Raw genomic sequence first — 25,053 nt, 5'->3', positions numbered from 1 at the left:
CCCCCTAGTTCCTCAGGAATGCACCCACCATACCATGTTCAGGAGACATGGAGGGAGAGAGCTTTCAGGAGAGAGGAGCCCAAAAGCTTGGTGCACATCAGTACCCAAGTAAGGGTCTACCTCCACCAGGTACAAGGAATCACTCCTTTGCCTTAACTTTATAATCACAGACTCTTTCTTATCATCATATTAGGACAAGAGCAGGCCAAGCCTGTCATGATCAGTCTCACAGTGTTGGAAATCAGAACTGATGTCATAGCTAAACTAATGTTTGGAGAGAGGTAGAGATTTGAGTTGTTTAGGAGGAAAATATCAATAAGATCAGGTGGTGGATTGTCCTGGGGTGGAGTAGTGAGCAAGATGATGGAGTCATGGTGCTCGGAATGGTTGAGTATCATCTTCTAATTCAGGAGAGATGAGGGAGAAAGTGTTGGCATCAGTTGAACACTTTCCATATGCCACCTGTTTAAATATTCTAACTTACTTAAATCTCACAGCCCCTCTCTGAAGTGGATAGTATTATCTGTCCTTTTAGTAGAGTTGAGCAAGGCTTAGAGGGGCTGTTATCACAGCATAGTCAGCTTCTCTGGAAGGCCATGTCTACGTTTCTGTTTCCTCACACAAGAGGACCTGCCAGTATACTCAGCTTCTCTGAAAAAACGTGGTCTCCTGTAATGAGCAGAAAATACTCCTTTCACTGTACTGTACTGGTGACTTTCTTCATCATTTTTTTTTTTTAAGTTTAAGAGATAGCTCTTATTTATCAGCTATTCCAGTACAATAAGTTCATCCAGCAGAGCATGTCAGCTCTCTGTGCATCCTGAGCTCATGTGTAGCTTTCTGCCAAGGAGCTAATTTTATGCCATGGTCTTAGAAATAGAAGAGTATCTTTGATGTTTTGAAATAGTTAAGCCTGTTAGAGATAGGAGCATGACTTTTCCTTTATTTACATTTGCAAAATAGTGATACCTTTTGGAAACTAATGAATATTTCTATAGATATATATCTTATAGTGTGTTTTTCTGGGATTAACTGGAAGAAAAAAACATTCCATATGATTTAGGAAGGAAAGAATTAAAATGTAGAGCATGCTTCTTTTTCTTTCTTCAGCCATGATACCTAAGAAAATTAATGGAAGTGATAAGTAAATTCAAACGTGTTTATTCTAAGGATCAGAAATAAATCCAATACAGAAATAAGAGAAAAAATGTAAAAAAGGAAATGAATATATCAAGTTTATAAATTTTGAAATTATAAAAGCATGTTGTAACTGCTAAAAAAGTTTAAGGCATAGGAATTCACATTTAATGAAAGATTATTAAAATTGACACAGCAAGAAGCAGAAAACCTAAGTAAACAGTAACCATGAAACAAAATCAACATAATTTAAGCATTGCTTCCAAAGAAGGCTCCAGTCACAATTTTATCCATAAATTATTTCAGTAGCTCAATACCTACTTGTCATTTTGGGTTCCAGACCCTGTGCCTTTTTTTTTTTTTTTTTAGAACTCATGGAGAAAGCTTTTTATTTTTTATTTTTTATTTTTATTTTTATTTTCCCACTGTACAGCAAGGGGGTCAGGTTATCCTTACATGTATACATTACAATTACATTTTTCCCCCAGCCTTTCTTCTGTTGCAACATGAGTATCTAGACAAAGTTCTCAATGCTATTCAGCAGGATCTCCTTGTAAATCTATTCTAAGTTGTGTCTGATAAGCCCAAGCTCCTGATCCCTCCCACTCCCTCCCCCTCCCATCAGGCAGCAACAAGTCTCTTCTTTAAGTCCATGATTTTCTTTTCTGTGGAGATGTTCATTTGTGCTGGATATTAGATTCCAGTTATGAGTGATATCATATGGTATTTGTCTTTGTCTTTCTGGCTCATTTCACTCAGTATGAGATTCTCTAGCTCCATCCATGTTGCTGCAAATGGCATTATGTCATTCTCTTTTATGGCTGAGTAGTATTCCATTGTGTATATAGACCACCTCTTCCGAATCCAATCCTCTGTCGATGGACATTTGGGTTGTTTCCATGTCCTGGCTATTGTGAATAGTGCTGCAATGAACATGCGGGTGCATGTGTCTCTTTTAAGTAGAGTTTTGTCTGGATAGATGCCCAAGAGTGGGATTGCGGGGTCATATGGAAGTTCTATGTACAGATTTCTAAGGTATCTCCAAACTGTTCTCCATAGTGGCTGTACCAGTTGACATTCCCACCAACAGTGCAGGAGGGTTCCCTTTTCTCCACAGCCCCTCCAGCACTTGTTCTTTGTGGATTTATTAATGATGGCCATTCTGACTGGTGTGAGGTGATATCTCATGGTAGTTTTGATTTGCATTTCTCTTATAACCAGTGAGGTTGAGCATTTTTTCATGTGTTTGTTGGCCATCTGTATATCTTCTTTGGAGAAATGTCTATTCAGGTCTTTTGCCCATTTTTCCATTGATTGATTGGCTTTTTTGCTGTTGGGTTGTATAAGTTGCTTATATATTCTAGAGATTAAGCCCTTGTCGGTTGCATCATTTGAAACTGTTTTCTCCCATTCTGTAAGTTGTCTTTTTGTTTTCTTTTGGGTTTCCTTTGCTGTGCAAAAGCTTTTCAGTTTGATGAGGTCCCATGGGTTTATTTTTGCTCTTATTTCGATTGCTTTGGGAGACTGACCTGAGAAAATACTCATGATGTTGATGTCAGAGAGTGTTTTGCCAATGTTTTCTTCTAGGAGTTTGATGGTGTCCTGTCGTATATCTAAGTCTTTCAGCCATTTGGAGTTTATTTTTGTGCATGGTGTGAGGGTGTGTTCTAGTTTCATTGCTTTGCATGCAGCTGTCCAGGTTTCCCAGCAATGCTTGCTGAATAGACTTTCTTTTTCCCATTTGATGTTCTTGCCTCCCTTGTCAAAGATTAATTGACCATAGGTGTCCGGGTTTATTTCCGGATTCTCTCTTCTGTTCCATTGGTCTGTCTGTCTGTTTTGATCCCAGTCCCACACTGTTTTGATGACTGTGGCTTTGTAGTATTTCTTGAAGTCTGGGAGAGTTATGCCTCCTGCTTGGTTTTTGTTTCTCAGGATTGCTTTGGCGATTCTGGGTCTTTTGTGGTCCCATATAAATGTTTGGATTGTTTGTTCTAGTTCTGTGAAAAATGTCATGGGTCATTTGATAGGGATTGCATTGAATCTGTAGATTGCTTTGGGAGACCCTGTGCCTTTAACTCATGTTCTAAATAGCTCCTTTGTCATCCTCCTCCCCCTCCCTACATCTTTCCCCAAACCTGCTTGGCTTTTTGTTATCAGTTTCAGCATCCACTCGTGGTCAAGGCAGAAACCTTGACCTCTTCCTCATCTCATTCCCTAGTCTCTCCTCCTATTCACACTATATCCTATTGCCTTTAAAATTCTTTCTCAGTATGTTTTCTGAATTTAAACTTCCCTTTCCATTTTTTTCTGCTACTCACTTGGTTCTTTCCCTCCATTCTTCTGACATCTCTCTCCTGAACACTTGTAAGGAGCTTCTATGAAGTGTTCCTGCCACCGGTGCCCCGTGGCTCCCCCTACTGTAGTCTGGGGGTAGTGAATGTCTTCCCATAGCGAAGTTAATCCTGTACTATATACTGTTTAAAGCTTTTGCGGGGGTTACCATTCATTGCCTGGACATGGTTCAAGGGTAACACGGTGAGCTGTTGAGACTATATGCTGCCTATTTATTGCCATTCTAAATGCATTTCTAAATGGCTATTGCATGTCTAGGTACTGTAGAGAAAGCCTACTCTTCTGTGACCTAGAGCCTACTAACTGAAATTTTCTTCATTTTTCCCATGGGCCATGAAGACCCACTGTCAGGGAAAGGGAAAGGGGGAAAAAAGGTTGATTCTTGTTCTTTGGGGATGGAGGGTAAGCTGCCCCCTGGAGTGGGTGGGAAGTGGTGTGGGAAGGAGCTCAGGAGAGATACTAAGGAGAAAGGACAAGGGGAAGGAGGTGGACAAATGGAGTTGCTGCAGACTAGGGAGTCAGGAATCCTCTGCCAAATGCCGTGAACAGGGTTGACTGTGGGACTTTCGGCTTGGGTGGAAAATGGGAAGGGGAGTGGATATTAAGCATACTGTTGCAGAGCTTGGAACCTAGTAAAAGGTGTTGGTGGCTTGGGTTTGTCCTGCAGAGCTACTCACTTTTGAATCAACCTCTGGAACCTGGGAGCCCAGCCCTTGGAAAAGCAGCCAGCCATTGGCGGACCAAAGAGCTAAAGATCTTCCCCAATTTCCTGGACTACATAGACCCCAGACTCCAGGGCAAACCCAAGGAGAGGGCATGGCTCCTGGAAAATAATGTTATGCTGTCAGCATACCACCTTTTTATTACAGTTGTTCTTGTTCAACTACTGGGATTGAGTTGGTTTTTTCAGAAGCCATCAAGCACACTGTGGCAACTGTCTTTTTCTGTTAACCTGCTTTGGGTTCTAGTCCTGCCACTTAAGATCTAATATAAAAAGGAAAACACTGAGGAATGTGGAAAGGAGGTCATCATCCACCTTCACAGCTGAGGGAAGATGGAAATATGTGTACCTTGTAGAAGAAACTCAATGGATAGGGCATGGATAAAGGACAAAGGCAACCATAAGAGAGGGGGATACTAAGAAGCAGAGTTTGTCAGGGGAGTAATTTCACTTAGAACAAATTTTTGGCAGGAGCAAAGTATGGTTTAACAAGCTCTCCAGGTGATTCTGACGCACACTGAAGTTTGAAAACCGCTGTTCTAGTCTGTGTTTCAAAACATAATACACCTGTGCTTCCCCACCGTCAATTTAAAGGAAAAAATTAAGTATAAAACTTATGTCAACAGTGTTAAGCTCACAGGTGCATACAGGAAACAAAAGGATTATCTTCATTGATGGATGAGCCATAAGGAGACTACCGGAAAGATGTAGATCATACCTCTGAATTTAGTAGTACCATGTATCTAATAGGAGATGCTGATTAAAAATTTTTAAAAATCCGTACTAATTTCCATTCTTCACAATTCACTGATTCCCAGAAGGAAGAATGACTGAAAAAACCTTTATCCATAAAGAGGCAAATCTTTCGGTCAGTCCATGAACCTTCTTTCTTGGAGTCTAACTCTCCATCCTAATACCCTCCCACCCCAGTTCCCAATTGGTCCTTGTCATCTTTTAAATGTCTTACCTAATAACACTTTTAAGACACTCTAATTAGTTTTCATGGCTTAAATTGAAAATGTTGTGGGCTTAAAATAAAAGTAACCTATGTCTTATTGGTCATTCAGAGAAATCCCTAAAGCTTGCTCCTTTTCAAATTGTGACAACCTCCTTTAAAAATAGCTTACTTGGGAGTTCCCGTCGTGGCGCAGTGGTTAGCGAATCCGACTAGGAACCATGAGGTTGCGGGTTCGATCCCTGCCCTTGCTCAGCATTGCTGTGAGCTGTGGTGTAGGTTGCAGACGCGGCTCAGATCCTGCGTTGCTGTGGCTCTGGCGTAGGCCGGCGGCTACAGCTCCCATTAGACCCCTAGCCTGGGAACCTCCATATGCTGTGGGAGCGGCCCAAGAAATGGCAAAAAGACCAAAAATAAATAAATAAAATTAAAAAAAAATAGCTTACTTGGGGCTTAATATTTATTGAGAATGTAAAGAAGCAAATTCAATCATACCTTACAGTAGTAGTTGTTACATGCCTTATGTGTAGCTATGTAAATCAAAAACACACTCCTGGAGTTCCCGTTGTGGCGCAGTGGTTAACGAATCCAACTAGGAACCATGAGGTTGCGGGTTCCATCCCTGACCTTGCCCAGTGGGTTAACGATCCGGCGTTGCCATGAGCTGTGGTGTAGGTTACAGACACGGCTCGGATCCTGAGTTGCTGTGGCTCTGGCGTAGGCCGGTGGCTACAGCTCCGATTCGACCCCTAGCCTGGGAACCTCCATATGCCGTGGGAGCGGCCCAATAAATAGCAAAAAGACAAAAAACAAAAAAAAAAAAACACCACACTCCTTACTTTTGAAACTTTGTTGTTAGAGATATGAACTGGATCTGAAATTATCCTGTAAACTGCTTTCCTTCTTTAACACTTCCAGGATAAAATCTCCACCCCCAAAGTTATTTAGCAGTATTCTAAGGAAATTCCGACAAGTACTGAGTCTGGGGCATCTGGTTTTGATTCAGTTATCCATGAACGCATCCCTGATCCTATTCTGTGGATCAAAAAAGTAAATTTCATTTGGAGCTGTGGGCAGAATATCTTGCTAATTTCCATTTATACCCTAAAAGAGTGGGACAAAAGTGCTGTGTCGACAGGACATTATCATCTTTGGGAATGAGTGATCCATGAGGACAGCAGCCACAAGTAAAGTTGCACAATAGGAGGGGAAAAATTCAGGTCTTTACGTTTTCCTCTAAACAGTAGTTTCTAACTCTTGTCTAACACAAAACTCAGTGGTAGATCCAAGGGGAAAAAATGAGCTGAAGTTCTTAATGTTACCATTTAATACCCTATCTGAAACTCCTATCCTACATGTTTAGACATTGCCTCAAGATTCAATAAAAAACAAAACTGAATCTTCAGGAATTTTAGTGGTCTACAAAAGAAAAAAAGAAAGATGTCAAATTGGTTTATCCACCAACACCTTTTGCGTATCTACTATCTGAACTAGCTCAAGAGTACTTTTTGATGAGTATATCCTAGAACTTTAATAGTTAAACATTAGACTACTATCTATTTCCCATGATCATACAAATATCCTGTTAATACAAAGGTAGAAGTGCATCAAAAGCATTTATCTTTTATTACCAGTGAATAAACCGAAAAACCTTTCTGACTCAAAGATTAATTACATTTCCTGTTTTGAAAAGTGTTTGTTAGTAACTCCGGTATTTGTAAATACCATATGCATAGCTGCCTAACTGCCTTTGAATCCCCCAAAATGTGAGTAAAGTGGCCTGAATAGCAGCCACTAGGAGAATAAACAAAAAGCAAATGTCATACAATGGATACTTAGATACTTAAATTTGTTTCAGATCTATTAGGGCACCTGTAACTAATCTATACTTGTAGCTATAATTTGCAATACCTGAGCACACACTTGCTGGGCAGATAAGTATGAGTAGTTTGGAAATGACTGATCCTGGCCATTAAGTTATGGAGTAGGCAGCCTTGAGTGCATCATGGTGGTATCCCTGAAGGTGAAAAATCAGTGATCAAGGCCAACATCCTTTGCTGATTTATCACATGACCTTGAGAAACTCACTACAATGCACCAAGCTACGTTATCAATAGTAGAAGAGAAATAGCTGTTCTCCACATACAATGCAAGGTTCAAATAAAGTGAAAATGCTTTGTAAAATTATAAATTAGCTTTGCCAAAAATCTTAGGAAGAAAAGAATCAGATTATACTCAGGGATGATGAATCGATTTTAATCTTCAAGTTTCCTCTTTCATAAACACATGATTTAAGCCAAAGATAAATAAAGCAGAATAAGAAAAGCTAAGTCATTTACAAAATATCAAAATGAGCTGCATCTGACATGGCTCAATCACACTGTCAATATAAATAGTGATTATACGAAAGCCTTAAGAATAGTGAACAATTTCCAACAACTTTTCCAGGCCTGAATATTATGCTAAAAGCCATTTAAAAAACCCAGACAACCATGAAATAAATGTATAAATAAGACTAAATCACAAAGTTGACAGATTTATGAAACAGATAAAACATAAGAGTAGACTTTAAATAGGTTTAATGAATCCACTTCCTTTATTGCAGTAACCTCTGTACAAAGCAGCAACTGCAATACTCAACGTTAAAACATTAGAAAAGCATTTGTGTGACAGTTTTAGTACAATATTATCAAAATATTACATTTTCAAACTTAGTAGATAAACATCCACCAGACCTCAAATCTTTAAATTATTTTTCCATACTCTTTAAAAATATGTAATGTCAGAAAGCATAAAAAAAGAATGTAAAAGGAAATTTGAAATACAAACAAAATAATGTAACAAATAAATATTTGATTTGTTAATAATCAGCTAATAACACCATTCTCTAAACCCAGTGAATTTTTACCTAGAGATAATGAACTGTCAGCTGTCATTGCATAATTATTTATTTCCAAGTTATCACCAGTGATTATAACTAAAAAAAATTTTTGGCATTAAAATAATCAAATTCAGCATAAATAGAGTAGAACAGCTTCAACACTAGCTAGCATGTCTAAGAATCAACTGTTGGAATTTATTAGAGTACTACAACAACCTTGAAAATTTTGACCTGGTGTCTAATGTTAAGTGAAAGTAATGCATTTTTTCTTTAAAGTGAAAAGCTTCTTACATTATTTCACAGACAATATTACCCTCCCCCCATTATGCATATTTAGATATATTTTATGTACTTTATACACATATGTATGATGCATGACATTTGGTTCCTGTAGTATAGATCACAACAATGTTTTCCTGAATGGGAAAAACTTAAAAAAAAATTAAGTGTACCTGTGCACATTTCAAGATAGCAGCACTCAGTTATGCCCTATTATCCATTAAAAAAGTTCAAACATGATATTGTCTATTGAATAATATGACATTTCTACTGTCTTCCCCCCCAAACACTACAAAACCGCCAATAAATGGTACAATGCTGTGAGTTATAGGAAAAAGTTTTTAGAAAAACAATTACCTCATTCCCTTAGTTATTCTGAATTGTAAATTATCAGATGTTTTCATATTAACTTAGTTCATACTCAGCAGCAAAAATACTGCACTACTGAACAGTTTTTTTAAATAGATTTCTATCAAGATTCATGAAAACCTGCAAAAATCCTTCACCAGTGAAACTTATACCAATGAACACATTGAAATAAATGTACCCCATTTTCAAACTGAATGTTAACTGTGTGAAGTTACATGCCCTTCAAATAATCACCTTTGGAAAGGTGAAATGAAACCTGTATCTTTCAATCCGTGAACTTATGTTTACTGAAACAAAAAAAAATTAATCTGATGAATCTTGATCACTTTAAAATGCGAAAGACCAGCAACACATTATAAATACATACATGCATCTGTGTATGCATATATATACACACACACACATACAGATATGTAGACATATTATCCCTTGAAATGTTTCTAGGAAATCCTTCCTTGAATAAAAAATGAAAACTTCACATTAATAATTGCATATAAAGCTTTTAGTAACAGTACATATGTACTGTCAAAATTGTACTAGTAGACTATGATGTCAAAACAGACATTCCAAAAGCACAAACTGGCAGTTTTTCTTAACACAAAAGTTTTAAAGTATTAATGGATTAAATTTAAATGTTCAGAATAATCTGTTCAAACCTGAGTATATTAATTAAGACTAAGTGTACTTGACAACTGAATTAAGCCTAAAAACATTTCACTAAGAAACCAGTGGTCCATTTAACCATTTGATGAAACATTAAGTATTTTAATGATTTTTTTAAAAAGGATAGTACAGTGAAATACCACGTAGTGTTTACTGAAATATTCCATTAAATGACAATGCTTTGTCTAATTTTCCTCCAGTAAAATCTTGTAGCATTTTGTAGAAGTCCCTCAGATTTGAGGAAAACTAAATCAGGACAGATCTTTCTTATAATAAATACAAATGATCTTGAAGCTTTTTGTCTAAAGAATGACAATATGTGATTTTTCAGCATGGTATATAGAAGTACTGGATAAATCTTCAACCTTCCCTAAGGTTTCAAGAAATAATAGTCAAGTAAGATATAAATAACAGCCAATTAGAGGTTTTAAAAAAACAACAACAGAAAGTTTATTGGGCCTTTTTTCCCCTAGATCTACATTTATACATACTCATGCAAACCTAACCTTGGAGTCACTTTTTGGTTCCCATTTTTTTTTCTTGCATTTTCATTAACTTGCCCTAATTCTCACCTTTAATATCTAAACAGACACTTTTACAAAAGAAATAGAAAACATATATATAGTACTTAACACTAATTGGTCAATGGAAAAAGAAAAGCGGTGTCAATTTTAAGGTGAAAGACCCTAGAAATAAAAACAGTTGAAGGCAAAGTCTGACATTGTACAAATTTATAAAAGAGGATATATGGATGGAATTTGGTTAATTTCAGAAGGCACCTCAAGGCTAAAGGCTTTTTGTACTCCTTTCATCAATCAAAAAATAACATACTTTTATTGCTATTCAAGTAGCAAAGAAAAACTAACTCTCATGAGCTTCAGTCCAAAAACATCATTAAGACTGAGATATAGAATTGACTAAAACTGAAGTCTCCATACACATATCAATGGAGCAACTTCCCTGTGTGCTTTCAAATTAATGAAATAGTGAAAAAAGTCCCAGTTCGCCGTTGTGATGTTAATGTGTCATTGAAGATTTCAGTGTTATCAGTTACTTCACTAGGCACTGAAGTACCATCTGGAGGACTGTCCACTGTGCAGATAGAACATTTAAGAATAGAAAGTAAGGACGCTCTGATGATTTCCACGGACTAGGAGAATTGGTGGTAGGTCCTTGGACAGAGCTTCTAACCATGCCATGTAGAGAGCACTAGACACAGCACCTTTTCTTGCAACTGGGAGACTCCTAGTATTGAAAAAAGAAAGGAAATTAAGCAATGCACTTAAATTGAGAAGAATAAAATGTAATAAAAGTTATAAATTGAATCATAGTAACTAATACTTACTACAGTTACCGATTATTTTTGAATGTAAGGAAATTCTGCATATAGTGTAGCCACTACTATGCTTACATATCACTATATCTTTTTTTCTAAGTTTGAACAAAAGATTTCTTAAATATTTCATAAAAAGAGCAAATAAATATTTCTATAGACCATAACACAGTTGTTACCATTAAATCTAAAATTTTCCCTTAGAATTCTTCTAGGAGAAAGGGATGTTTCTATCTGAATTTAAATAGTGGTAACTATACATGGACAAATGAAATTCAAACATAGTTAATTCCACATATTAATGTTCAATTTCTCTTATCTCTCTGGGCTCTCATTTCCATTTGAGACAGTGGTAGTATATTCCAGCTGCTCCCAGAGTGTTTCCTCTCTAGATTTCTATGTTTTAGTGTCTTTCATTAGATATTATCATCAGCAAAATCTGAAATTTTCTGGTGTATTAACTGTTTGTTGTTAATCAAAATAACAGTCCATTGGTATTACTTTATTTCATCATTTCGCATGTTTGCAGAGGTCTAAGCCTTTCTTGCCTATTTAAGGACACAGGCTCTAGGACTGAGAAAATATGGGTTCAAGAAAGACCTAGCTAATTTTGTTCAGTGGAAGAAAAGCCAGGGTGAGCATAAACATCTATATTCAATGCAAGGACAATGTATCTATATGTAAACTTTGTGTGTGGGCACTTGGACGTGGAAATTCAGACAGGAACCACTTTTTAAATTTAATCCTCCACGTAACCTGATGGAGTTGTTTCTTCGAGGAAGCTGCTTAGGGTCCAGAATACACTATTACGATAAATCTAATTGCTTAGATTCAATATAAGCTTTTTGTTTTTCTTTCCTATCCTGAATGATTCCTTCATGTGCTTTAAGCAAAGTGTATTAAAAAATTCTTGAGAAAAGATTTATGGTCGCCAAGGGGGAGAATGGAGGGAGTGTGGGGTCAATAGATGCAAACTATTACATTTAGAATAAGTAAGCAATGAGGTCCTACTGTGTAGCTCAGGGAACTATATCCAATCTCTTAGAATAGACCATGATGGAAGATAACATAAGGAAAGGAATGTATGTATACATATGACTGGGCTACTTTGCTGTACAGCAGAAACTGGCACAATGTAAATCAACTGTACTTTAATAAAAAAATGAAAACAATTATTTTCTTCATAACCACTAAGTATACAGATATGTTCTTGGTAAGGGAAATGAACCTTAATTCCATTACCATAAAATGGATACCCAAGAACATCTTAGTATCAGTATTACTTACATGACAATGATATTAGCTGTGTTTGAATGTTCCTTTAATAATTCATTTAACCTGATCTGCCGGTATGTCTGAAATGAAACAGAACAAAGTCATCCTTAGACCTTGTGAAAACTGGAATTTACCCTGCTTCATACAACTACAAGTAGATGAAAAGAAACCAAAACCAATTTTGGTATAATAAAAATATCTGTTCCCTAATTTAAGAAAAAGTTAATGATTTGCACTATCCATATATAATTATGACTTAAAGTAGATGTAGTTTACACAGTTGGTACCTTTCTTAACCAGTTACTGTTCTTGATACTTGTATCTTAGATACTTTTTGAAAATCACATGCAAGATAAATGAAAAGGAAGCAGGAGAGAAAGAATACCTTGGTCTTATAAAGTTCAAGCTCATTATCTGTTATTCGCCATGGTTCATCTTCTTTCATTTTATCTGCAATATCTTGTTCTTTATCATCTTCATGAAGTCTATACGGCTCAATCATTTCATCAAAAGCTACAATACTTAAAAAAATAGAGAATAAAGATAATTAACTTTATTTTGAATTACTTAACAGTAAGATCTTAAACATTAAAGTTAACTTGAAAAGTTAGTGTAATTATAACTTCAGAAGTTAGTGTTTTCCAGTACTATGCTCCCTTCCATACCCTACCTGTAACCATAACTCTGGCAGTTTATTTTGAAAATAACAATCACTAGTTTCTCTTAACTGAATAGAAACTAGAACCATATTCATAATAAAGGAATTGCCATATCAACTGCTAATGCAGATCTCCCTGTAACTGCCCCTGCTCCTAGCCCATGCTCCTCAACCTAAATAAATTTTATCACATAGCTAAAATAGCCTTTTGAGTAGGAGGTAAAATTGTTACTCCTTTACTTGAAACACTCAATAACTTTCCTGGTTTAAGTACCAATGAATAGAAGTACTGTTAAGAAAAGGTACTAAGAACATTTCGTATGGAGGAAAGTACAGATCTTAAACATTTGAGAAGATGCAAAATTAAGCTCTAGATCCAAAGGTACCCAAGTAAGACAAAAGATAGAAAAAGCTTTATTAATAGCATTCTAATCCCCTATAAACATGGAAAACGTATTTTTCAGTATCAAGTCTCATAGAAAGCTCCTGGTGTATATATATTGTTCTATTAAAAACAAATGTCTCCGGAGTTCCCATGGTGATGCAGTGGTTAACGAATCCGACTAGGAACCATGAGGTTGCGGGTTCGATCCCTGCCCTTGCTCAGTGGGTTAAGGATCCGGTGTTGCTGTGAGCGGTGGTGTAGGTTGCAGATGCAGCTAGGATCCCGCATTGCTGTGGCTCTGGCGTAGGCCGGTGGCTACAGCTCCCATTAGACCCCTAGCCTGGGAACCTCCATATGCCGTGGGAGCGGCCCAAGAAATGGCAAAAAAGACAAAAAAATAAAAAAATAAAAATAAATAAATAAAAACAAATGTCTCCCTAATTACAACCTCAAAGGTATAGCTGTTTTCTACTTAAAGTGAATTCTTTATACCAGCTTCATCATATAGCTAACATATATCTGGAAGTAATTAAAATTATGTATAATAATATAAATATGTACAGTTGTAACAACTTCCATATACCATTTTAAGGTAGAATAGTCCACAAGTCTACTTTTTTTTGACTCTCTGAGATTTCTGAATGTGATTACTATAGGCAAATTCTTAGATTTTTCCCCCTTATTTTGGTAATAAAATATTGAAAAGTAATACATATGCGGAATAGGGATTAAGTGGTCATAATGAACAATGGGGTGAAAAATGGAAATTTAAAAACCATGTGGAATTTCTGTGGCACTAATGAGTTTCAGAAATTACTTGCAAAGTAGTAATAAAATTCATCTCTAAATATTGAAAACTCTTTGGGCTTACTTCAGTACCTGCAATAGGAATGCCATCTGCTATATATTAAAAACAGGTTGACTTCACATGTAACAGTAATTAAGTGATCTGTTAGAGTCTCTGAGTAGGTCAATTAGAAATTTGTATAAAGTAATTTATCCAATAACTTACTTTTCTTTCTTTGGTTTAGTATTAATATCTCCTAAGACCATGATATCAGAGAAGTCTATCCGGAACTTGCTAAGCAAAGTAGCCATCCTAGAACAAAAGTGAACAGTATTGTGATACGTGAAGGCTATATATAGTAGTATTTTTATTCTACTTAGGGCTGAATCCACACATCTGAAAAGCATGATTTATAGGAAAAGTCCATCAGGTGCTAAACAAAGTCGTCCTGAATTACTTCAAGTGATACATTCATAAAGCAGACACCTACATTCTCTGAGTAGAAACTTGTTTTGAATTCTGTTGATATCTCTGAATCTCTCCTTAGTATTGAAAAAAAAAAATGAATGGAAGAACGAGACATTAATAATGAAATCTGAATGGCAGCTAGTTTTTTAAAAGTTAAATTTTATTCAAATTATATTGGTAAGTATAGGGAATTAAGTCTGAAATCCTCTATATGTTTAGGGCAGGTGCAGAAATGTAAACTGAGGTATAATAAGGCTTACTTGGGGAAACAGGAAATAAAGACAGAAAGGAAACAGGTGGACAGATCTTAAGGGAAGGGCCTGACTGTCACACAGACTTTCTATGGTATGTAACAGAGAAGTTAAAAATATTCGGGGCAGAGGCATGACATGGTGAAAGCTCCACTTTCCAGATGTGAAACTGGGAGCAGTGTGCACAGTATATTATTAAATGGTCAGAGACAAGACACAGAGGACTTCAAGAAGTGAAACCAGCACTAGCAGTGTGATAGGAGAGATAGAAATAAGAGAATGGACAATGCTATTCCGTATTTCTGTTGTCTAGAAGTCTACAAAATATAACATATGAACGCCACTTTTGTGCACTTTCTATTTTTAAAAAATGTGCTTAATACTTCAAAGCCACAAGTATTTAAAGTTCTTCTAAAATGTCATTGTATTAAAAATATTACATATAAGTAAAATGAAGTATCTATAACAAACATGAAAACAAGAGAGAATGAGGTTTTATTCATTTGACTAGAATTTTCAGCTTCACCATAGAACAGAGCAAATGACATTTTCTGGATTGTCTAATTTTATACTATCAAATCTATATTGAAATAACGAAGTGCTACTAGATAAATGTTCATCAATTTAAAACAGACTTACGCTCTCCGATCATGGTCTATTCTGTTTATTTTTCCACCAATGAATACTCTGATCTTACAATCCTTCCACTTTTTCTTGGTAGTCAGAAGATATGGTATCAATAAGGTCAAACCTGAATCATAAAAACATAACAGATCATTACCTAAACACTAATTTCTCTATCAAGAACTTTTAATTCAAGTTAGTTGCTATTTTCTCCAACTCAACATGAAACAAAATCTTTCTGTCTTTCCTAAATAATTCAGACAAAAAGCCACTTGGCTTTGCCTGGAAAAGCAAGGATGCCCAGTGGAGCCAGAGCCATGCAAGAAAGGCAGAGAAGTGGACTAATGGCCTGGCAAGGTCAGGAGACTAGTTACATCAGGACTGAAGAAATGAGAATATTCATTGAAGCTAATGTGAGCCATGTTTCTCACTGAAATGAGAAACATAAAAAAAAGCTGGCATGAACTCTGCAGTGTTGGACTGGAAGTGGTTTCATCTATACCTGTATATATACAAGAAAACATACATATGTGTATTTCCTTGATCTGTCCACTGACAGAGCCTGGGAACAGTGACACCCTAGGAGCAATAGACATACCTAAATCCCTGACCTTTGTTTGTAAATACCACTCTCTACTAAAAGGAATCAGGCTCTTTGGATAAAGGGTGATTCAAGGGCCGGTGTAGATAAAGTACAAAACTGAGCCTGGAACATCTTGCAGAAAATAAATGACATGACAAATGGACACAGGAGTCAGCCTAGAAAGGATACTGCTGGCCAAATCTGGGTTATCATCAAAACAAATAATAAGCATGAAAAATCTTACCCAATAAACAAAATAGGAATCTGTAAGTACACATAGATAGAAATAAAGAGGAAACTCTTCTTTATAGTAAAACACCAGGCAATAAATGAGGAAGAAATGACAGGATTGGAAAAATCATTTGGCAACCACAGACACATCACAATGATAATAACAGGGAGAATAAATTCAGGTAGAAATATCAATGGATGCTAAACGTGGTGGCAGCAGTCACAGTAACAATGGTATATTTATATAGTCTCAAAGTAACTCCCCATCCCGCAAATACCTGTAAGTATAAAAAGGGTTAACAATAACTTTTCAGTATATGAAAACCACCTTCCTCAATGGTCAAAGCTACTTTCATCAGTTATGAACAAATCAACATGGTATGTCACCTGGTGAGAAACGGGCAGAAGAGCACAGCATCACTTCCGTGATATTTCTACCCAAAATACGTAACTTGAAACTGATTATGATGAATCATCAAACAGCACTCCAAACTGAGTGACATTCTACAAAATGGTCCATAATATTTTTTTTAAATGTTGAAGTCATGAAGCTCAAGGAAAGACTGAGCAACTTTCAAACTGAAGGACAATGAAGACATATGACAACTAAGTGTGAAGCCTGATTCTGGAAGTAATCCTGTTGCTTTTAGGAATATTGGCCTAATGGGAACTGGGTCTATGGGTGAAGAGTACATGCCATTGCCTAGTACTAGCCCCACAACTTCAGAAAATTTAAACTTGTTAAAAAATGTTAGCAACCTTACCTCCATCATCAAAAAGCCACCAGACATCAATTGTATTCTTTCCCTGTTTTTTCTGAAACTGTGTACTAGCTTCAAGAAGCTTTTGGTCAGCTACATTTAAAGGAGCAGCAGGGCCTTTGGATTCTAAAGAATTAAGCAGAAAAATAAAGATATAAGGGAGGTAAATATTAAAGTATCTTTAGCTAAATTCCTATAGTTCCCTAACTTTTGTATATTCAAATGTTTATAACATACATAGTTGTATACATGGCATCCATCATAAAGTTTCAGTTGTCTACAATTTAAACATACTTTCAGAATGGTTATGATAAATCTATCTCTTTAATACCTAAATTCATCCAAATTACCTTGCCTAGTTTCTAATATTTTGTCTTTTTTTTGGGGGGGGGGTCTTTTCTAGGGCCGAATCTGTGACAAGTGGAGGTTCCCAGGCTAGGGGTCCAATCAGAGCTGTGGCCGCCGCTCCAGAGCCACAGCAATGCCAGATCCGAGCCATGTCTGTGTCTGAGACCTACACCACAGCTCACAGCAACGCCAGATCCTTAACCCACTGAGCGAGGCCAGGGATCGAACCTGCAACCTCATGGTTCCTAGTCGGATTCGTTAACCACTGAGCCAGGACAGGAACTCCGAGTTTCTAATATTTTGAAACATTCTGAATGAAAGAGAATCATAAAAATCAGTCAAGAAAATTATAACTTGCTGTTATATTTTTATTTCTGAAAAGCTGTTTTAGGCTTATTGGGCAAATTTAAGTTTATGCCTGTTCCCTAAACATATTTCTTTTATAATCTGGTTTCACAATAATTTAAAGCTCAAAAAATTTTAAGTACAATATTCTCATCTGTAATATAAAAGGCAGAAGGGAGTGGAGACATTTCAGTACAATCTTGTAGTCATCACAGTGAAACCTCTCAGTCTAAGGAAGAACTCCCTCATCTTTACCTAACTTTCGTCTCCTCAATAGGTGAGGCCCAATTCTAAACCTGTATAACCACATCTTTCTCTGAACCACAGAAAGATGGTGGGAAATTCCCAGGAAGAGCACCCATCTGCTATAGGTCTAAAAAACAGTTTCTCAAGGGAGTTCCCATTTACATCCCCAGAAAAGAAAAAAAGAGTTGGAACTGGCTCTGTGAGCAAGCAAATGACTATAATGAAATCCCTACATAAAATTTTAAAAGCATAAATCCACAGAATCACTTTTGTAGAATGTCTTTCATTCACTTTTCATGCTGCCATGATGTACGCAAACATGACGAATGATTGTGCATGATGAAATAATATGGCTACCAAACCACACTGCTCCATAACTCTCACCTCTATCTCCTTCTCATAAAATTCATGTACGTTGACATGACTGTGTATCTCCCAAACGCAGCAGGACTGTGAGAAATATTGTAATTTTTGAAATGAGAAATATATTAGTATCAAAATTAAGGACTTGGCTGGGTACAACTGATGGTAAAGAATGCAAGTGACACTGTCAATAAACCTATTTCAGTGTCTCTACTTATCATCTAAACCATGCAGTTTAAATTAAAAAATTAATACTGACTTTCAGGATTTGAATATTTCAGAAATGCCATGATGATTTAAAAGAATTGTCTTTGATATATCACCTTTTCCTGGGATGATTAAATGCTTTACTTGGGCTAACTATAACTTTTCTAATCTGCATTTAATAAATAACTGTAACATCACCTCACCATGGAAATAAAAACTAAGGTAAAGAAGAAAATAATAAGACTGGAGTTAAAGAATTAACAGTATGAGAAAAAGGATTAAAATAAAATGATGAAAAATGCCTGCCTTTTTTCAACAGTGGTTGAGTTGGAGTCTTGCCATCCTCTTCCTCATCTAGATTATGTTTAAAAAACACAAAATATAAGTTAATTGTCTTTATATTAATAAAATAATGAAAATGTAAATAGAACACATTTATAAACAAAACATAGTATGAAGAAACTGTGAGAAATAATTAAGATTGAAGATACTCTCTGCACTGAGTGAGTGTTCACGATTTTAGAAAGCCAGCCTGTATCAGGGCTACTGAGTAACAACCATCCCTATTTCACTCCTATAAAAGTGACAAAAACCTTTGAATTTTTTGAAATTTAAACCATACTTGAAATCAGTTGAAAAGTTGTTGAACAATGGCTTGTAGAGTAAAAATATATTGAGAAACTGGTGTTGTGGGTAATACATACATTTCAGACATGCCACTGCATCACTGTGCAAGTGACTAACAAGTAATTTTAGAAACACGTAATAGATATTTGGTACTTTAAAAAATTAATTACCACTTGAAATATTAAGGAATTTGATCAGAGACAAGAGTCTTTTGACTTATATAAAATGCCAGGTTACATAAGAGTGATTTCTCAAATACCTAAATTTATGTGTGTGTGTGATGTATATACATATATGTGTGCATATTTGGTCTATTTCTATTTATGTATCTATAAATATTTTCTGGGTTTAGTAGGTTTTCTAATCTTAATTTCTTTTCTTATTATAAGCTGTATAATTTGTTTAAGTTCATAGACTCCCAACTTGGACAGGAAAGAGTATATCGCAGTCCGCTCTTGAGTCAGACTCCCAGCATTCCAGGATTAACCCTTTTTCTCGCTGTGTAACTTTGAGGTAGTTACTCAACTCCTCACTTCCCTCGTTTGTTAAAAGGGTGAACAATACCTGCCTCTTAAGACTGTTATACTACAAGCATTAATTCACTTTGCTCAGTGCCTAACACAAAACACATACTCAAAGGGTACTCTTTTTGTTCCTTTGAATGCTGTATGCCTCAAGACAGACATACCAAATATAACTATACCAGAATACTTATAATTCTAAAGACTTAAAATTGTATAAACTTTTCTTTATTTTCTCTAACTTTGACAATTATTGGCTAAATAGAAAATAAACACAAAATAAAATGCTATTTTTGAGTGGTAATCTTTTATGCCTGTTATAGAACAAGAAACACTTCAATTATTACAGATATTGTACTGTAGTAAATACTGTTCTTATAAGAAGATACTTTTTATTATCTTTAATGATAAAAACACTTACAAATGTAACTTTGGACATTCTACACTCACTTCACTGCTCAGAAATGTCAAGGAAATCTTGACACTTAAAAATCATTTAAATTGGGTTAAAGGCATTTACATTTTTGTAATAAAAAGATGAGTAGAAATGTACTGACTCAGTTACCTACTCTATAATAAGTAATGACTTCATATACTGTACACATTAATGAGCTACTCTATGAATAACATCTACTACAATGGGAGAGGAATAGTTCTTTTGATAAATATTACTTCTTTACCTCCCATCATAGCTTTATCTATTAATTCCCATCAGAGTCCATAAAGGATCTGTTTTAGACAAGAGAAAAGGACGACAACAACAAAAAAGAGAAAATAAAATAATATATACCATAAACTGAAAGTAAATACAGGAACATAAGAAGAGTTATCAGAACCAGTTTATAGAATTTTGAGGTGAAACAAAAAAATTATAATCAAGCCAGCAAAGAACTGAAATGGAAAATGGGTCTCAGTTAAACTCTCAACTACCACTACTCTAAGCAAACGGTAAATAAAGAGGAAAGAAAAAGCAACATTAATGCTTCTATATCATCTGGGAGAGATTTCAGAGATAGGATTTGTCCAAGGTTATCAATTTTAGAATAAGAATAGTAGTTAGTTTACAAGAATCAAAAAGCATGATTATATACAGTTTGATAATTTATAGTACATATTTTTTTCTTACTGCAGTGTCAACTGGGAGCAGGACAGATGGAGATATTCAACTGAACAGAGGTAGGAGAGTGAGGGTGGGACAGTAAGATTTGGAAGTCATCCCTCTTTTTTCCTCATAAACATGACAGAGATTTGTGGATGAAACTATTTCAAATTCTTAGGAGATTGGAAATCTTTTTGAGACTTAAACCACATCAGCCGCTAGGGTTATTTATGTCTATAATTATGGCCTAAAAGTTCAGCAACCAAATATAAATAGCTCATTTTTTTCATAGGACCATAATTGTGGAATAAAATTACACTTAATTTTTATTACACTATTTTACCTGAACAATACCAGGTACAGTAGATGAAAAAATATTCTGAGTAACTCAGCACATAAACAAAACTCCTGGTATTGAAATATCTTCATTTACCAAAAAACTGTGTAAGTTAATTTTATAAACCTCATTCTTTTTGGGGTTATCATATGCTATACACAAATTACTCCCAAACTACCGTGCTTCTTTCCAAGCTCAGATTTAACCTATGCTTCAAATTAAAATTAACTGTAAATAAAAACATACAAAAGTATAGATAAAAAGCATATTAGCATATAATTAATTGGCATGGTTTCTATTCCATGACCTACTCTAATGCCTTAAAAATTATCAATCATTTGTAGCCATTTTTTGAAAGGCATAAAATTTGAGCAACTAGAGATGAACAGTACAAGTTTCAGAACTGTACTTTGTTACTTTGTAAGACACAGCATATAATAAAAACTATTTCTTTCAAAGTTACCATTTATTAAATTTAGTCAAATTTAGTCAACCATTTAGTCAAATTACCAATTTATTACCAATAAAATTTCTTGTTTGAATAAAAATTACCTTTATGTGTAATGGATTTTTCACTAGATGGTTTAGAAGTATCTAAATCTGATTTTTTACTATACTCCATACTTAGTACCACATCCTTGACACCAGGCGATTTCTCTTGTGATGACAGTAATTCTTCTGTAGACAGAAAAGTATTCCAAATGTTATCTACATCATATTTTAACCAAAGAGGGCATCATGGTATAATATCAATTAAATGACAGCTCTAAGAAAAAATTTATTATGAATAATGGTAAAAATTTATTATGAGTAATAGTAAGTTTACAATAAAGGATTTATTATATAAACAAATATGAATTGACTATTCACTTAATTATCTTCAGCCATAACTAAAGTCAGACCTCTGAATTAGGTGTTGGATTTATAGAACATAAGAATCTGGTAGACAAAAGAATGATATATCAAATGTTAACCTATTCTCAAAATCTTCCACACATACAAAAAATGTAGAATGTGACAAATTTTCATATACATGTAAGATGACAAACAGTGAAAAATGATATCCATGACAATAGAGCCAAATCTAGGTGACAGAGTCCTGTCCTAATAAGTTCATGGTGCACGTGCTATCTATTTTTAAAGCACTTTCCTCATTTTCTGGGGTTTTTTTTTGGGGGGGGAGTTAGTAAACATTTAGTGTCCACCATAGAAACATCTGTCATAAAGACAAACTTTTTTTTTTTGTCTTTTGTCTTTTTAGGGCTGCAAACAGATAAGAAACTGGCCATCTATCCATAATCCTCATCACCGATACATGTGTACTAAGTAACAACAGAAACTATGTGAGCCTAGGACCCAGCACTATACCAAGAGCTGTATATCCTATTTTATCTTCACAGTAACCCTATGAAGTAAAGATGAGGAAACTAAGCCTTGTAAGTCAACAGATATGCCCAGGCTACAAAAAATACTATGAAGAGAAAAACCTGGAATTTTTAAAGCATATCTGACTCCACAGTCTAAGCCCTTAAGCCTTGTGCTAAACTAAATTCCTTTTCCAAACCTTAATGATGAATAATGAGGCTTTTGAAACAATTTTTATAATGATTATAAACACATGAAAATATATTCTTCAAGTTTCAATCACATTCAAATCCCAGCAAATTTTAGAACTCTATAATTTATTAACTGCTATTTTTGAGTGAAAGGGAACACTAGTAATAATTACGCAGAGTTAACAGGTATCCTAACCCTAAATTAACTGTTAGAGCAAGAGAGAATGGAAAGAGTATTTTGCAAGGCCTACTCCAGAGTAAGAAAATGCATTTTCAGCAGGCCATACTTTTGTGTAACATGGATAAAGACCTCTAAGCATTCCTTTCAGAACTGCACAATACCTTTAAAATGCAGGGGGGAGTAGGAGGATTAAAACAGTTTAAATACATAAACAGATGACAAAGGTTCATTATAAGCCTCAGCTATTGAGGGTTAGCTAATTTTGATGACCAGGTTAATTAATTGATGAGAGTAAAATATTAGGTATGCAAATTTTCTTAAGCTTATAGTATTTTTTAAACTACCAGAAAATCATGAGCCGGTATGGAATTTTGCATAGTTTTTATAAAGGTGGCAAAAGCAATAAGCATACCTTAATAGGTTTTAAACTTAATTTAAAAAATGTTTTTAAGTGCCTAAAAAATTACACAGTTGAAGAGAAGATTAGTGGGAAGTGGGTTAGAGAAGAGGGGAAGAGTATGATGGAGGCTATAAACAAGTAGCACAAGGGAGATCTTTGTGGCGATGGAATAGTTCTGTATCTTGATTGCGGTGCTGGTTACATGAATCAACATATGTGACAAGTGGCACAGAGCTACACACGTGCACGCATGTACACACAACTATACATAAAACTGATGACATCTGGGTAAGGTAAACAGTCCCGATGAAAATTTCCTGGTTTGATACAGAACTACAGATGTGCAAGATGTTACCAGTGGAGGAAAGTGGATGAAGGGTACACAGGACTCTTCTATACTATTTTTTGCAACTTTCTGTAAATCAACAGTTATTTCAAAGTGAGAAAATTAAAAAAGAATAATTTATAGGGTCTTTTCTGAAGAAAGAGTAAATGATATAACCAAGTTTATTTTTTCATTATTAATACCTCCATGTAAAAGCATGACTTTCATAGACATGAAAATGTCTAAAAATGTTTTCCTCTGGTAATTTTACCTATCCTCTATTTTTACAAATTTGACCAAACTACAATCATAGCTGTTTGTTTCTCTTAAACTTATGATTTCAATTGAATTTTATTTTATTAATAATTACTAGCCATCATCCAGGTTGGTACAAAGAGAAAATACAAAACTTTGGTAAAGCCAAACAAATCCAATCTTAAAATACCATACAGTAAGTACAGTCACAGAATGGATGGTAAATAATAAAATTATCAAAAAATTTGTAGAACTACATATAATTTTCTAACAAAGTACTTTGTATTTTTAAAAGAAAAAATGTAGCAAACAATATTTACCTTGTCCTTGAAGATGAGATATATCCAGACCCTCTTGTAGGCGGATAACAACTACTCCGTATTGTATATCAAAGGCATCACTATAACAGACAAAAAAAACAAAACAAAACATTATTTTAATCACAAAAATTTCTCCGTCTCCTCTCTAAAATGAAGGCAATAGTAGATGATTTCTAACAAGACTCTCTGCTTTAAATGTCTTATTTTTAAAATACGCTTTGAAAGTTATTGTGATATCTGTATAATGTTACTTTCAAATGCTATACCATTTCCTTTCCCCTCTTCTATAATATCTCTAAAACTACTTAAGTATAGACCTTACATGTTCAGGTCAAAATATGTCAGTAAAAGGTCTTTTGTTGTTGTTGTTTTAAATCACAAAGAGAGAGTTTTGGCCTCATTCCTCTGCTGAATTAACTAAAGTCAAAAGATATTTACTGGGGAAAAAAAAAAAAAAACCAGACACGCTAACCTTCCTCAGCTGTATTGTGAAAGACCTAATTAATTATTAGAGAAGAATAACTACAAGTATTTTTTAAAATAGTTAATAAATCAATTGAATCAAAATCAATTTCCTTAAGGAAAAGCCAAGAAATGTAAGAGCTCTTAGTTTACTGAAGATTAAAACGGCTAAATGTTTTTGCTATAAGCTATAGAAATACTTAGAGTAATACTTGACTTTCAGAGCAAGTATTTATTTCTGTTCCTACAAGGTCAGAGTCAGAAAGATTCCTTTCTTTCAGTGCTCCCATTATGACAAATACAACTAATAATGAATGATCTGCAAATCATTCTTTTTCTCTATCCTAGGATAATTACTCCATCTCACTGGTCTTGCATCCTGAGAGAGAAAAAGCACAGGCCCACATGATACAGTCTTGCTTCACAATGTCCTTTCTCTAATCCCCATATATACAGAGTACAGACGACAGAATTAGAAAGGTAAAGTGAAATGTTGCTGACAAAAAAAGTAATAAATCCAAAGAGCACTCACAACCTATGACAAACCAGCAGAGCTTGAATTTTACTAAAGCCATTTAACAATTACTTGGGAAATCTCAGTTATCATGTATTTTACTAGTCAATACAAGAGATTCTTTAAAAAGTAAAGGTCTGGTTACTTCCACAAAGACATTTTAAGGTAGCTAAGAAAATAAAACTATTATATGGGATACGGGCAAATAATTACACGGTTCTATCTGAACTA

At 35.0% G+C, this 25,053-nt stretch overlaps 1 protein-coding gene across 1 annotated transcript in view; it reads right to left on the bottom strand.

The window, feature by feature from the left end:
- Nucleotides 1-7,741: 7,741 nt before the first annotated feature.
- The window catches only part of SLC12A2 (solute carrier family 12 member 2), a 92,118-nt gene continuing 74,806 nt past the window's right edge, over nucleotides 7,742-25,053 (bottom strand). Inside the window, exons 19-27 of the mRNA XM_047778545.1 lie at nucleotides 23,847-23,926; nucleotides 21,362-21,487; nucleotides 18,532-18,579; nucleotides 16,720-16,842; nucleotides 15,157-15,268; nucleotides 14,024-14,110; nucleotides 12,354-12,489; nucleotides 11,981-12,048; nucleotides 7,742-10,605 (exon numbers count right to left, since the gene is read on the bottom strand). Coding sequence (XP_047634501.1) covers nucleotides 10,470-10,605; nucleotides 11,981-12,048; nucleotides 12,354-12,489; nucleotides 14,024-14,110; nucleotides 15,157-15,268; nucleotides 16,720-16,842; nucleotides 18,532-18,579; nucleotides 21,362-21,487; nucleotides 23,847-23,926 — 916 coding nt within the window. The 3' untranslated portion in view covers nucleotides 7,742-10,469. The remainder of the gene's footprint in view (nucleotides 10,606-11,980; nucleotides 12,049-12,353; nucleotides 12,490-14,023; nucleotides 14,111-15,156; nucleotides 15,269-16,719; nucleotides 16,843-18,531; nucleotides 18,580-21,361; nucleotides 21,488-23,846; nucleotides 23,927-25,053) is intronic.

Source organism: Phacochoerus africanus, chromosome 4 (assembly GCF_016906955.1).
Source record: "Phacochoerus africanus isolate WHEZ1 chromosome 4, ROS_Pafr_v1, whole genome shotgun sequence".
NCBI classification, from domain to species: Eukaryota; Metazoa; Chordata; class Mammalia; order Artiodactyla; family Suidae; genus Phacochoerus; species Phacochoerus africanus.
Note: the sequence above shows the minus strand (reverse complement) of the source record. Positions and strands in the feature narration are given on the sequence as shown.